Source organism: Scyliorhinus torazame, chromosome 22 (assembly GCF_047496885.1).
Source record: "Scyliorhinus torazame isolate Kashiwa2021f chromosome 22, sScyTor2.1, whole genome shotgun sequence".
NCBI classification, from domain to species: domain Eukaryota; kingdom Metazoa; phylum Chordata; class Chondrichthyes; order Carcharhiniformes; family Scyliorhinidae; genus Scyliorhinus; species Scyliorhinus torazame.
Genome location: NC_092728.1, coordinates 81,500,139 through 81,514,279, shown reverse-complemented (window position 1 = coordinate 81,514,279; position 14,141 = coordinate 81,500,139). Strand labels below are relative to the sequence as shown.

At 49.2% G+C, this 14,141-nt stretch overlaps 2 protein-coding genes across 8 annotated transcripts in view; one reads left to right on the top strand and one right to left on the bottom strand.

Moving 5' to 3' along the window:
• The window catches only part of LOC140399163 (nuclear receptor subfamily 6 group A member 1), a 684,364-nt gene that overhangs the window by 108,331 nt on the left and 561,892 nt on the right, over window positions 1–14,141 (top strand). The gene's annotated exons all lie outside the window — the stretch shown is intronic.
• Window positions 1–14,141, bottom strand: part of LOC140399164 (uncharacterized) — a 244,819-nt gene that overhangs the window by 114,324 nt on the left and 116,354 nt on the right. Inside the window, exon 4 of one of the 6 annotated variants that reach the window (XM_072488439.1) lies at window positions 4,653–6,198. The exons of the other annotated variants lie outside the window; for them this stretch is intronic. Within the exon in view, the coding sequence (XP_072344540.1) occupies window positions 5,785–6,198 (414 nt within the window). The 3' untranslated portion in view covers window positions 4,653–5,784. Of the gene's footprint in view, window positions 1–4,652; window positions 6,199–14,141 lie in introns of those variants that run through there. 6 annotated transcript variants of the gene reach the window in all.

The following is a 14,141-nucleotide window of genomic DNA, read 5'->3' as shown; positions in this document are numbered from 1 at the left end:
CCTACGAGCGATCAGCGAGGCCAAGGCCAAAACACCTGATCCCACTTGCAACTCTGGTCGGTCGAACAACCCTAATATGGCCTTTAGGTGACTCCACTTCCGTATGCAAAACCCCCGAGATTGTGCTAAATACCGTCCTCCAAGACCTTTTCAACTTCGGGGACGACCAAAACATATGAACATGGTTCACAGGCCCCTCCCACATGGCTCAAAGACATCCTACATCCCCTTGAAAAGGCGGCTCATCCTTGATTTTGTGAGGTGCGTCCTCTGTATGACTTTGAGCTGTATCAGCCCCAGCCTTGCACACGCGGTTGAGACATTCAACCTCCACAGTACCTCACACCACAATCCCTCTTTCACCGCCCTCCCCTAGCTCCTCCTCCCACTTTTTTCCTTAATCTCCTCCATAGTCACCCTGTCCCCCTCCAGGATCTACCCATAGATCGCCAAAACAACCTCGCCAGCCCTCCCGCTGACAGCACCGTCTCCAGCAACGAAGAGGCTGGTGCTATCGGGAAGGTCAGGAAAACGTTTCTTGCAAAATTCCTAACCTGCAGGCACCTGAACCCTTCCCCCTGCACCAACCCATACTTCTCTCCCAACTCCTCCAGGCTCGTGAATCACCCCCCCAGGAACATGTCCGCCATTTCCTTGATTCCTCCTCTCATTCCATTTCCGAAAACTCTCATTCATGCCCAGCCCCCCAGCTTAAAATGTTGCCTGAACTGCCTCCAAATCTTCTATGTGGCCACCATCACCGGACTCATCGAGTACTTTCCTGGAGCCATTGAAGCGGTGCCTTTGCCAGCGCCCGCAGCCCCGACCCCCTACACGAGCCCGCCTCCATCTTAACCCACCGGGCCACCTCCTCCTTGCTCCAGCTGCACCTTCTCTGCATTCGTCGGCCAATAATATGCAAGTTTGGGATGCCTAGCCCCCCCCGCCCCCTGCCTCTCGTCCTCTCTGCAAGACCACCCTCCTAATCCTGGCAGGCACTGGAATAAAAACGAGAATCATGCCAAAACTTTTATTTTAATGGCCTGCTGCAACCCCCCCCCCCCTCCCCCCCCGAATCTCTGGAGCATCTCCATATTCCTCCCCACCGACATGCTCGGTTTCGAGATGTACAATAGTAGATCATCGGCGTATAAGGATCCCCTATGTCCCAATGTCCCCCTGATGATCCCCTTCCACAGCTCTGAGCTTCTTACCGTGATGGCCATGGGCTCTATAGCCAATGCAAATAACAGGGGGAACATCGAGCAACCCTGCCTCGTACCCCGGTGCAGTGCAAAGTATCCCAAGTTCATGCTGTTAGTGCGAACACTCACCATCGGTACCTTGTACAACAGCTGCACTCGCACCAAAAACCTCAGCCCAATTCCAAATCTCTTCAATACCGCCATCCAGTAACCCCACTCTATCCGATCAAATGCCTTCTCTGCGTACAGTACCACCACCACCACCACCTCCTCCTCCTCCTTTCCCTCCGCCGGAGACAGGATCACATACAGCAACCTCCTCACGTTCGAGAGCATGTGCCTTCCTGATAGATATTAGATTTTGTGGTGAGCTATAGATAAGATAGCTAAAAGATTTAATGAAGAAATTAGGGCAGCACGGTAGCATTGTGGACAGTACAATTGCTTCACAGCTCCAGGGTCCCAGGTTCGATTCCCAGCTTGGGCCACTCTTAAATTTGACAGATAGACACTTGGGTCGAATTAAGTGAATTATAAATTAGTTAAAACCAATCACAGCTATAAAGAGGAAGACACTTTAAAGATAGTAATCTCCTTAAAAAGTTCAGTTGTCGGGATGAGAAATCACGCTTTTTTCTACTCCGGAATCATTTTTACCTAATCTCTGAAACCTATTCTCTTGCTTGCTTTGCAAATTGCCAGTTTTCTTTTGTTTAAATTACTCAGTGGTTTTTAATAGTGTGTATTTGATTTGAAGAATTACCGAGTTGTGTTTTAGAACTTAACCACTGTATTTGCTAAAGACAATCGATCTGACTAGCTTGTTGCCGGGCCAGTTGGAACTTCCTAAATTCTGTATTGAAAAATAAACGTTTATCAGTAGACACTAAAGCTGACGAATAAAGTTTCAAATAACTTTATCAAGAAGCGCAGTCTGGAATCTCTGTTATTTGGGAACTAAGAAGGGCTAACGCATATCCAGGGTTCCGAATAGACCCAGAGATCCATCAATTGGCGTAGTCGGCAAAAGGGGGGAGAGGTTGGCGTAGTCGGACAAAAGGAGGAAGAAAAGTGGACCGAAGGCCGTGCCGTAGACGAGAGTACAAAATACCAGATCGTTAACGAAGAGGCCCGAAGGCAGAATCGCTGACCGGAAGACCAAACTTTGATTTGATCCGAAGATCGGCGAGGCTGAGGTCAGAGCTCATTAAAAGTCTTGCGAAACTTCCCCTCCCAACAAAGGAACCTTAAAAGAAAAGACTGTGCAATTGGGTGTGGGTGCAAACCTATTTTAAGACATCTTAAATTGATGTAATTTGGCATACGGTACTGCGCTACAGGTATACGAATTATGACCTACGGCTCTCAGAGTCTACGGTTTGCGGCCCCGGTCAGAAACCTTTTCAGAAGAGTTATGAGGTACGATAGTCCAAAGCGCGAATGGAGTACCTTTCCGACAAATGTCCCCACTGCTTCCAAGGGTGGAGCAGAGCTTCCCACAACCTCTAAGGGCGGACGAGCTCCACCAGACGTGTCTACTGACAATATGCCCGGAGATCTTACATCTTCTATTAATTGGCATTTTGATTTGTCCAACGCAAATACGGAAATTGGATTCAAATACAACATTCCCGATGGCCAATGGTCCATTGAAAATATAAAAAGAGTTTGGGGGAAAACTACCCGACTGAGGAATAGGGAGCGTATTAGATGGTCACTTGTGGTAATGGCACAGCTCCGTAGGCGACAAGAAATAATCGCCAACACAAACCACGATTGCGAACTTAAAACTGCCAAAGATCAACTCCAGGCAGTCTGTGAGCAATTGCGAGAATCAAAACCTCAGCTTGAACAATTAGATAAAACTAAAACCCTATTAACTGACTCGGACTCCAGAGTTCAACAATTACTATCGCAAATTTGTGAGCTACAAAAGGAAAATACCCAGTTACTTAAAGACAAGTGTATTTTGGAGAATGAAATGGACGACATGAAAGGTCATGACAAACTGCTGAGAGAAAATTTGGCGGCTCAGAAGCAGATAAATCCATTTTTAAACCCTCAGCTGTATCTCAATTCTCCAGCACAGATAATTCCACCACAGGCTGAAGCAGGATTGATTCTGACCCCGACTATACCGGCATCAGCTCCGGCATTGCAACCAGCTGTTGCTGTTATGGCGACTATGAATCCTCTGACACCGACTCCACAGGTGTGGGCCAGCAATACCCCATGTCCAGACCGGGTTCAATAGTCCCCACAAACGCTCAACCTCAGCTAGTCCCCACAGCCGCATACAATGCGAGTGTAGTCGGCCAAAACACCCAGCTGACTCCGATTCATAAGCCTCCCGGGGCAGCCTCAGCAGGCTCCGAGATTGTTATCGCAACACGAGGCGCTGAACAAAGGGAACCAGTTAGCTTGGACAATGATAGTGATGCAAAAGACAAACCTAGTGGCATGACTGGAGCATTACGACTCGCCCCATTACGCACCAAACTGGTTAAGGTTGAAGCGACCGAAACAACCCAAAACAATGTTACAACCACTAGATCTCAGGACATCCGACATTGGGTTGATGATCCGGCAGACCCCGATAAAGTTGATCGGTGGTCCAAAGAACTCCCGCACCCTAAAAAGGGGGGGTTAGCCAGCTGGGATTAGCTAGAGCGCTTACAGAATATTTACAGTCTCCATCCGTTCGATGGTGTACAGGTTCTGTCTGTAATGGTTGGTGCACGCGATAGTCAAATACTCTCGACGGTAGTTTGGAGAGGCCTTGGAGATGGTTTACAAAATTTGGAAGAGGAATGGCAATCAATTAAAGATTGGCTATTAAGATTCAACCCACCTAAAACTGAATGGGGAAAAATACAGCCTGTGTTCAAAAGCATTTGGCGGATCTCCCAGATTATGAGAAGATTTAGAACAGTTTGGAAGGAGCATTCCGGAATGGAGCTCCAGGAAGGAGAAAGGACGTGGGATGTGAGTGCCCAAGGACCATTCAAAGCCGCTTTTGTTGCTGGTTTGAGACCTGCACTGTCTAATGGATAAAACATGTTTTTTCCTGACTGGGAGCTATTGGGTACTAACTACAGGGCCTTAGTAGAACGATGCATTCAACTGGTCCGCGGCTTGGAGGTTGAAGTCCGAGCTTTCCGTCCTAGCCCTCAGGCTCAGCCTCAAGCAGCAGCCGCTGCAAGTAGTGCAGAAACCCCAGCAGAAAATACTACTCCTTCTCCTCCTACTACGGTAACACCAACCCCGGCCCCTGTTCTGGCTCCGCTAAAGGATTCCAAGTGTTGCTCTTTTTAGCCTTAGTTTTATTACCTCTGATTATGTCACCTTTGCTCACGAGTCGCCAGGTATCTTTCTGATACCGCCACGTGGTTCAAGCTCGAGTTATGATTAATAAGTCAGCACAGCGCTTAGAAAGGTTGAAATCAACGGTCATTTATTATATACAACAATTAATGCTTACACAATAATCCTACTATCTATATAGAAACCTACCACTACTGGCCAATACTTAACTTTAGGAAGGGCCCACCAGGTCAGGGAAACGAATGGCTTAATGAATCGGATCTGGCCCACGGGATTCAAAAAGGCTGATACGGGTCGATGGCTAGGAGTCTTTATCGGGTAGCGATCGCTGGAGTCCGACTTACTGTTTCTGGTTGATGTTCTTGCGAAGGTCTCGAGCAGGAGAAGAAGGGAGAGAGAGCGAGATCTGAACTTGGCCCCTCACTTTATAAGGCCCAGGGGCTTCCCGCCTCTCAGGGCGGCCCTTGACCCTGAGTCCCAAGTGATTGGACTTGTTCCCAATCACTGGGTTCGATATGTCCAATAACGGGGCGATTCCTCGATCGGGGGGTGGTCGTTCACCTGTCTTTGTTTCGGCCACTGCAGGCGCCGACGGGTCTGGCCTGGCATTCAATTGCTAATATGTTGCAATTGTTCCCGGGGATAGCCGATTAAACTGCAGATGTCTGGGTTGATGTGCTGCTAATAGTCTTGAGTATCGATCTGGGCCGACTTTCCCAGAGCTGAATACGCTATTCTGTCTGCACTGTCCGTTTGTGTCCTGTTGGCTGCTTTTCCCATCAGCCTTTTCGGTTAGCCATTTTAAATCGGGTTTTGGCCAAATTAATAGGGAATCAGCCATTTTAGGTGGCTACAGTCCCTCCTTGTGATCCTAACGCGAAGCGTGAAGGATCACATAAATTTTGTCCTTTCCGTTCCCTGACAGGGGTGGGGGCACCTCCTACATGGCCACTACTCTGACCCTAGCTATGCACAAAAATTTACCTAAACAATTCTTGAGGGCGCTATGTCAGGCAGGGGCATGTATCTACAAAATAAAAACTTGGAACCTCTAATTTTACCTAAATACACTCCTCAAGCATTGCATAATCCTATCTCTCTAAAACATACAACAACAATCATAACATTCCATATATTCTTTCCTGGCTTGGCAGTCAAGCTCAGGATCATACATTTTTTTAAAAAAAATTTCATGAAAGTTTTGTACATCTTTTTATTTACAGGGAAACGCAAGTGCTTGTTCTTTATTTTTGTATTATAGGTCGCGGGGGTCTGGGGTCTGGTCATACCCAAACATAGGGGATTGGATCTGATATACCGGGGTTCGAGCGCGGTACGCTCTCCTCCACTTGTGGAGGCGCATAGTCTGTACTGCACAGTAGAGTATGGCCAACGCCAATGGTGCTTCAATAACGTATGACAGGGAGTACCAAGTTATGAACTTGGCACACCAGGATAATGCAACGTGGCTGGTGACTGGGCCCACGGTACTGCGGGGCAGTGAAACATTAACGGCAGGGGGGTTTGAAGTAATGGGGTCCGTGTTCCCGCGCAACCAAATGTCCAGTATAAAAATCTTGATCACGATGAAAGAAGTCCTCATGGCTGTCCTCTTTCTTTTTCTTTCTTTGTGTTCTCTGTTTTCTCCGGTCCTGGAGCTTCTGGAGTTCTGTAAAACAAGCATAGTATCTGTAACTACCTTGGTATAATATCCGGTATGTTAGTGTGTCTGTCCTGCGGGGCCAATTATTCCCTTATAATTGGTCGCTATATGTGACTCCCTCATTTTTTTTTTTCAAAACAAATGTTGGGACACGGCACACTTCCCAATGGTGGACCAGTGCTGATTTATCATCCAAATGTTCTAGGATGTAAATAGCATTTGGCAGCAACCCAAAGGTTGCCTAAATAAATAAAATTGTTTTTGAAAGGAAAAGGTCGAATGAGGTGCGTATGGGCCGCGACGGGTAAGATTTGGATGGAGTCCCCGGGTAGGACGGCTACCAATACCGTATCTCCCCTACCGGAGCGTTTTTGACCAACGGGGGGGGGGGGTGCCCAGGCAGGGCGGGTCTCACGCCGTTTCTCCACTGCCTGAGCAACCGACAAGAACGGGCAAAAATGTAGTCATCATGGTGGGGTTGCTGCTTTGATTCTCCCGTCAAATCAGAAGAGCAGTTACGATCGGGCGCCTGATACCCGAACAAGTATCAGCTGAAAAGCTAGTTCCTCTGAACAAGCGTCTGGTCTGTTGACCAGGTATCTGCAGATAAGTTGGTACCACTGTACAAGTGTCTGGCCGCGGTGGGTGTCCGTTGGAAAGAGCTATAAAGTTCAGGTGAATGGGTGTATGTCGGTGAGAAAATTCTCCTGTTGGACGAACAACATTTAAACAAACATACAAACAACGCAAAACATCCTGCAGGTTCCATCAGGAAGGACAACACTTTTCACCAAGTGTCTCCTTTAAATCATCATGTGGACACCTCTGTTCTCTGTTGCGAACAGGGTCGCAAAGGGGTTGGCGGATTGGGGGTCTGACTCGGGGTCGTCCCCTTCTCCCGGGTGCCAAATTCTGGAGTGAATTAATGTTGAGAGGGCTGCGTGGTATGAGTTGGGGTTGCTCTCGTCGTTGCGGACGAGTCTGTAGGAGTTGTCGCGGTGCCAACGGCGTTCGTCAAGTTGAGTGGGGATAAAGTCGGGGTCGTCCGTGTGGTTCGGTGGTGTGGTTTGTTTAAGAAAGTGATGAGGAAGGGGTCCCTGGAGTCTAACTTTGAGTCGCTGGGTGTGGGACCAGGATAGTAGGGGGGCGTGCTGTGGCTGTCGGTAGAGTCACAGTCGCTGTCTCTGCTGCTGCAGTCTGTGGGCGTTCCGGGGCAGAGTGTAAAGTTTGTGGGTGGAGTCGGGGGCGAGTCCGTGTCTGGGCTGGACGTGGAGGGGGTTGGTGTGGTCATGTTGGCTGTGGGCGGGGTTTGGTCTGCTGGGTCAAGCATGATGTGGTGGGCGTGGTTTGACTGTGCTCCATAAGCCTTTAGATGGTTTATGTGAAACCACGCAGTCTTACCATTTTGGTATTTGATTTTATATACCGATGGGCTTACTTTATCCGTAATGGAGTACGGACCTGAGTATTTCAGAGACAGAAATGTGCTGGGGTTATACACTGACAACATCACTTGTTGTCCTATATTATACTCCGTTGCATGTACTGTCTTATCAAAACAGGCCTTGCTCTGTTTTCTTTTAGTACCCAGTTTAACAGCGGCTGCTAACTGAGCCGTTTTTACATTTACAAGTAATTGTTCAACGGCTTTCTCGTGGGTGAGTGTCGTAACTTCAGGGCTGGTCAGGTCTAAACCCAACAAGTACTCTGTCCCTTTCATGGGGCGTCCGGTCATGAGGGTGTGTGGGGTGTAACCTGTGGAGGTGGAAACAGTGTTATGCAAAAACATCAGCGCAAAGGGGAGGACCGAATCCCAAGTGGTGTTGTTCTGTTGGACCATTTTTCTAAGGGTGGTTTTTAGGGTCCGATTCATGCGCTCCACTATACCACTCGATTGAGGGTGGTACGCAATGTGAAATTTTTGGGTTATGCCAAATATCGTGAGGACGTTCTGCATGACCCGTCCCGTAAAGTGAGAACCTTGGTCCGATTCAATACTGCGGGGGAGTCCACATCTTGTAAAGACGTGGTGGGTTAGGATCTTGGCTGTGGTTTTCGCGGTGTTGGTGCGGGCTGGAAATGCTTCCACACACTTTGTAAAAGTGTCTATGACCACCAGAACATATTTATAGCCATTCCTGCAAGGGGGCAATGGACCTAACAAATCGATCTGGAGGTTAGTCCAGGGGCCGTTAACGGATCGGGTGTGGCTGAGATGTGCCTTTTTGGCATATCTATCTGGGTTGTTCTGAGCGCAGATGAGGCAATTCTCAATGTGATGGGATACATCCTCTTTGAGATTAGGCCACCAACAAAGCTGTTTGAGGTGGGCTACGGTGGGTTTGATTCCCTGGTGTCCATGACCATCATGGAATAAACAGATTATTTGGTTCCTATCCTGCTCAGGAACTACATAACGAGTGTCCTTTAGCACCACACCGTCATGTGTGGTTATTGTATTTCTGTACCTCTCGTATGAGGCTGGAAACTTCCCTTTCACGATTTTAGTGAGAGCGCTATCCTGCTTCTGGGCCTCTACTAGATCTTCGATCCTAGTCTGCGCTACCTGAACTGCACTCACTGGCGCACTCACTGGGGTGCTCTCCGGGGGGGCTTCCAAAAGTATCCATGCCTGGATCCTGCCTTAGCCAGTGCATCGGCTTTTACATTTCCAGGGGGGGGAGGAACGATGGTGACTGTGGACTTTTATAATGCCAAAGGTCGGGTTCTTGGCTTTTTCCAAAATATGGCGGAGTAATGGGGCTGAGGGGAGGGGTTTCCCATCCGCGGAAACAAATCCTCTTGTTTCCCAGAGGGGTAGAAATTCGGTGAGGCTGTTGCACACGTATAGACTGTCTGAATATATGTCTGTTGGGCTGGGGAAGGAATCTAGGTGCTCTACAATGTAAGTGATGGCCGCAAGCTCTGCTGCCTGCGTGCCTAAGTGCCCGGGTAATTTTTATGCGATATCCTCGAGGGCGCGTCCCTGCGCGTCCTCCACATAAATCCCACAACCTGTTATGCGTTGCCCATCCAGGACTGTGGAAGATCCATCCACATAGATCCTAATGGGGTCACACGTGTCCGGATGAGGGGTGTTCTGAGATGGAGTGGCTAGTTTTCTGGGGGGTGTTTTAGCGATAAAGGGGCCTGTATAATGGTAGGGCGAGATGATTTCACACTCATGGGGGGTTCCAGGGTACTGTAGATTGTCCGCTAAGTATGTGTGTGTCTTGGTCCGTTTGACTGTGATGTCCCGTCCTTGTAAGAGAAGGGTCCACCTAGCAGCGCGGATTTGGCTGACGGTACCGTCTTTAAGTCGTCCGCCTAGTAAAAGTTGGGTGGGGGTGTGCTCGGTCAAAATGGTGATGGGGTTCAGTCCGGTAATGTATGAAAAGTACTGGACCGCCCAGAAAACTGCAAGCAGGTGCCTCTCACAGGCTGAGAATCCCTGCTCCACAGCATCTAAAATTCGGGAGGCATAAGCCACGGGTCTTAGCTGGTCGTGCCGTTCCTGCAGGAGCACGGCTGAAAGGGTGTGGTCTGTGGTCGCTACCCCTATTGCGTAAGGGGAAAGCGGGTCGGGAACTTGTAGTGCGGGGGCGGCTACGAGCGCCTGTTTTAATGATTCCACAGCATCCGTATGCTGCGGAAGCCATTCCCAGGGGGCTCCTTTCTTTAGGAGGTCTGAGAGGGGCGCTGCCTTGCTGGCGAAACCGTCAATGTGGTTTCGGCAGTAGCCAACCAGTCCTAAAAATGACCGGAGGGCTGATACGTGTTGGGGAAGGGGCAATTTAGCGATCGAGTCAATTCTTTTGTGCTCGATCTTGCGTTTGCCGTGTGTGATAATAGTACCCAAATATATACCACTTTCTCTCCCAATATCTGGGCCTTTTTGGGGTTTACTTTACAGCCAATGGAATATAGTAATTCCAGGAGTTCGGACAGAAGCTCAATGTGCTCTTCCTTCGTGTCTGTCTGCAGTAGTAGATCGTCTACATACTGTACCAGACATTCGGGGCGAGAAAATTTTGCTCGTCCATTTTCCATCTGTCGCTGGAAAATGGAGGGGGAGTTGTGGCAGGCATGTCCACGTGTACTGCCATGCTTTGAAAGTGAAGGCAAATTTTTACTGGCACGCCTTTGCCAATGGAATGGACCCGAACCCATTACTGACGTCCAAAACCGTGAAATATCGGGCATGGAGTCCCTGTTTGAGCATGGTCTCGGGACTTGTTGCAACGGTGGGGGCTGCTACGGGGGTGACTTTATTGAGTTCCCGATAATCAATGGTCAAGCGCCATGATCCGTCGGGCTTCCTTACTGGCCAAATCGGGGCATTATTAGTTGAGGCTACCGATCTTAGGACGCCCTGCTCTAATAAACTTTCTATAATCTTGAGGATTTCTCCCTCTGCTTCTAGGGGGAATCCATACTGCTTTTGGAGTCTAGATCCGGTCCTGTTATTTGTACGGAACCGGTCATCCGTCCACAGTGGTGTTTGTGGGTTGCGAATGCTGCCCTGTTCTTTTGCAGGTGTTGAGTGTGGTGGGGTTGAACCAAAACTCGCCTACTGCGCTAATTTTGTTCATATAATCCCCTATATTGAGCGTTGCGGGGGCTCTAGCGGATTTCGCCATCTTCCAGACACACTGGTTGACTGGATCGAAAGAGAGGTGGTGAGAATTCATGAAGTCGATCCCCAAAATGTGCTCTGCTGTTGGGGGCAGATCGACTAACACTACGGGGTGTTTTGTATTAATGGTGCCGATTTGCATGGGTACAGGGGTTGTGATATGTCCCTGTTATGAGTGGCCTGTGAAGCCGCTGAGGGTGATAGTGGCTCTGGTGGGCCACGTGTCCCTACCAAGGGTGGAGGAATTTAAGGTTGTGCGGGACCCTCCTGTGTCCCAGAGAAGCTCGACCGGCTGTCCCCTAACCTTTGCTGCGACTACGGGTTGCCCTGACCTATCCCATAGAGTATCGCAGACCCAGCTGGGGGAGCCTGTACACCGTCAGTCCGTTCCGGTCAAGTCTGCCTGATCGGACTGTGCGCTAACGCTACGTATGGGTTCTGTTTTTTTCTTATTGATAGTGCCTGTCTGTTGGGCTCTCTGTGGCTTTTTAGGGCCATTGCATTCTTTGGCAAAATGTCCCAATTGCCCGCAATTGTAGCATTCTTGCGGTTTTGCTGGGGGTTGCTCTTTCCCTCGTTTACCCAGGCGGGGTTGTGAAGAGTGGTTCTTACTGCCTGCATGTCTGCGGCAGCTTGTTTTTCCTCAGGGGTTCTAGCTGCGGGTTTACTGTGAGCCGCTTGTTCCCAAACGCGGGACAATTTTTGACCACCCACTTCTCATTATGAGCCTCCTCCGAGGCGTCATAATTACTACAGGCATTCTGTCCTGCTTCCGTGGCATGGGAGATAAGGGCACGGATCCATTTGGCCATATTGTCTGCGGTCTACATTTCCGAAAATGGCTTCAAAGTGAATCCACAAGCGTCCTGCGAACGCTGTGGGGTGTTCAGACTTTTTCTGTCTGCACTTATTTAGACCGTCTACGGAGTCGCCCCGGTTATACCCGATCGCATCCAGGATCGCGGTATGCATTTCTGCAAGGGTGCCTCCTCCTACATTCTGTGGGTCGGGAAGGGCTACTGCGACCGATGGATCTAAGCTGACGACCGTGAGCTTTACCTGCTCTTTCTCATCCAGGCCGTACATGGTCGCCTGGTGTTTGACGGTGGCAAAGAAATGGTGGGTCTGAAGCGGGGAGGAACGGTGTGATTTTAGCACACGCGTCCCGTAATTGGGTCACTGTGAGGGGGGTGGAATATAAGACTTCCTCCTCGTCTGCTGTGGCGGTGCGGTGGGTTGTTACAGGGTTCATGGGAGCCTGTATTACCTACTGTGTGGGGGGTGGGGGTGCTCTCCTCCTTTGGGGCTTTCCCTGCGCACATGTTCCCTGAACATATCTCTGCTCTGTATCTTGCAGTTCTTCACAATCAGGGCCGTCTTCCTGTTCTAAACTTTCCCCAAAGGTGTCTTGGAATCCCTTTTGGACAGAAAGCATTGATTGCAGGTCTGCAATTTGCTTTCGGCCCTTCGCATGGTCTAAGGTACTCTGCATTTGTTCCGTGGTTGCAGCGTGGAGCGCTCTCAAGGCTGCCTTGAGATCACTACATTGCTTCTGTAGCGTCTCCACCTGCTTCTCCATCTCTTTCTTAGCCAGGACGGCACGCTGCGTGTCCTGATAAGCCTACTCATACTGGGATTGAAAACTGCTTAAATGCGCCAGACAAGACTGGTGACCCCGTTTGGCATCAGCCACCTCTTCGTTCTTGGCTTCTAACTGCCTTTTCAATTCCAGGTTCTCTTTCTCTTTCTCGCATACATCGATTCTACTCATAAAATGTATGCCTTCTATTTCTTTCCGGAGCGTCCTGACGACTTCCTCTGTGCCTCGCAATTGTGCCATACAGGACACAATTGCCATCGGCTTGCGCGCTTTTGCTAAGCTCTTCTTATGGATTTCACTCTCGTTCTCCCACCAAGTATGCCCTATACTTCGTGGACCTGAGTCATCATTATTGCAGAAACCGATCCACACGGGCCATCCTTTGCCCTGCAGAAATTTGCGAATTTCCACTTCCCAAATGGGACACTGTCCCACTTTAATGCTGTTGATCGGTGCGACCGCAAATTCTTCGGGGTTCATGAGGCGTTGCATTGCCTGCATGGCCATTTCTCTTATCTGCTCGCCACGCTCAAATTTGGAACAGGAGGCTACGGTGGTGTCGTAGATGCGGGTACGGCTTGCGCTAATTTCCGAAAATACAGACTTCCGACAGTTTTGACGCAACAAAAATCTATCAGTTTTACTTTATAACCCTGTTAGTTACGCATGCATACACACACTTCCGAATTGTGAATTATTAACCAGAACCGCTTGAACACTTGTGGTTTTTTTTTTTTTGTTTCCGATTGGGTTCTATTCAAGTTTCTGGGGTTCTCTCGGAGTGGTTTTCCACTTCTATGTAGGGTCCCGGCGGAGTCGCCAATTATGTTGCTCTTTTTAGCCTTGGTTTTATTACCTCTGATTATGTCACCTTTGCTCACGAGTCGCCAGGTATCTTTCTGATACCGCCACGTGGTTCAAGCTCGAGTTATGATTAATAAGTCAGCACAGCGCTTAGAAAGGTTGAAATCAACGGTCATTTATTATATACAACAATTAATGCTTACACAATAATCCTACTATCTATATAGAAACCTACCACTACTGGCCAATACTTAACTTTAGGAAGGGCCCACCAGGTCAGGGAAACGAATGGCTTATCGAATCGGATCTGGCCCGCGGGATTCAAAAAGGCTGATACGAGTCGATGGCTAGGAGTCTTTATCGGATAGCGATCACTGGAGTCAGACTTACTGTTTCTGGTTGATGTTCTTGCGAAGGTCTCGAGCAGGAGAAGAAGGGAGAGAGAGCGAGATCTGAACTTGGCCCCTCACTTTATAGGGCCCAGGGGCTTCCCGCCTCACGGGGCGGCCCTTGACCCTGAGTCCCAAGTGATTGGACTTGTTCCCAATCACCTGGGTTCGATATGTCCAATAACGGGGCGATTCCTCGATCGGGGGTGGTCGTTCACCTGTCTTTGTTTCGGCCACTGCAGGCGCCGACAGGTCTGGCCCGGCATTCAATTGCTAATATGTTGCAATTGTTCCCGGGGATAGCCGATTAAACTGCAGATGTCTGGGTTGATGTGCTGCTAATAGTCTTGAGTACCGACTTCCCCAGAGCCGAATACGCTATTCTGTCTGCAGCTGTCCGTTTGTGTCCTGTTGGCTGCTTTTCCCATCAGCCTTTTCGGTTAGCCATTTTAAATCGGGTTTTGGCCAAATTAATAGGGAATCAGCCATTTTAGGTGGCTACACAAGAAAACGGGGAAAT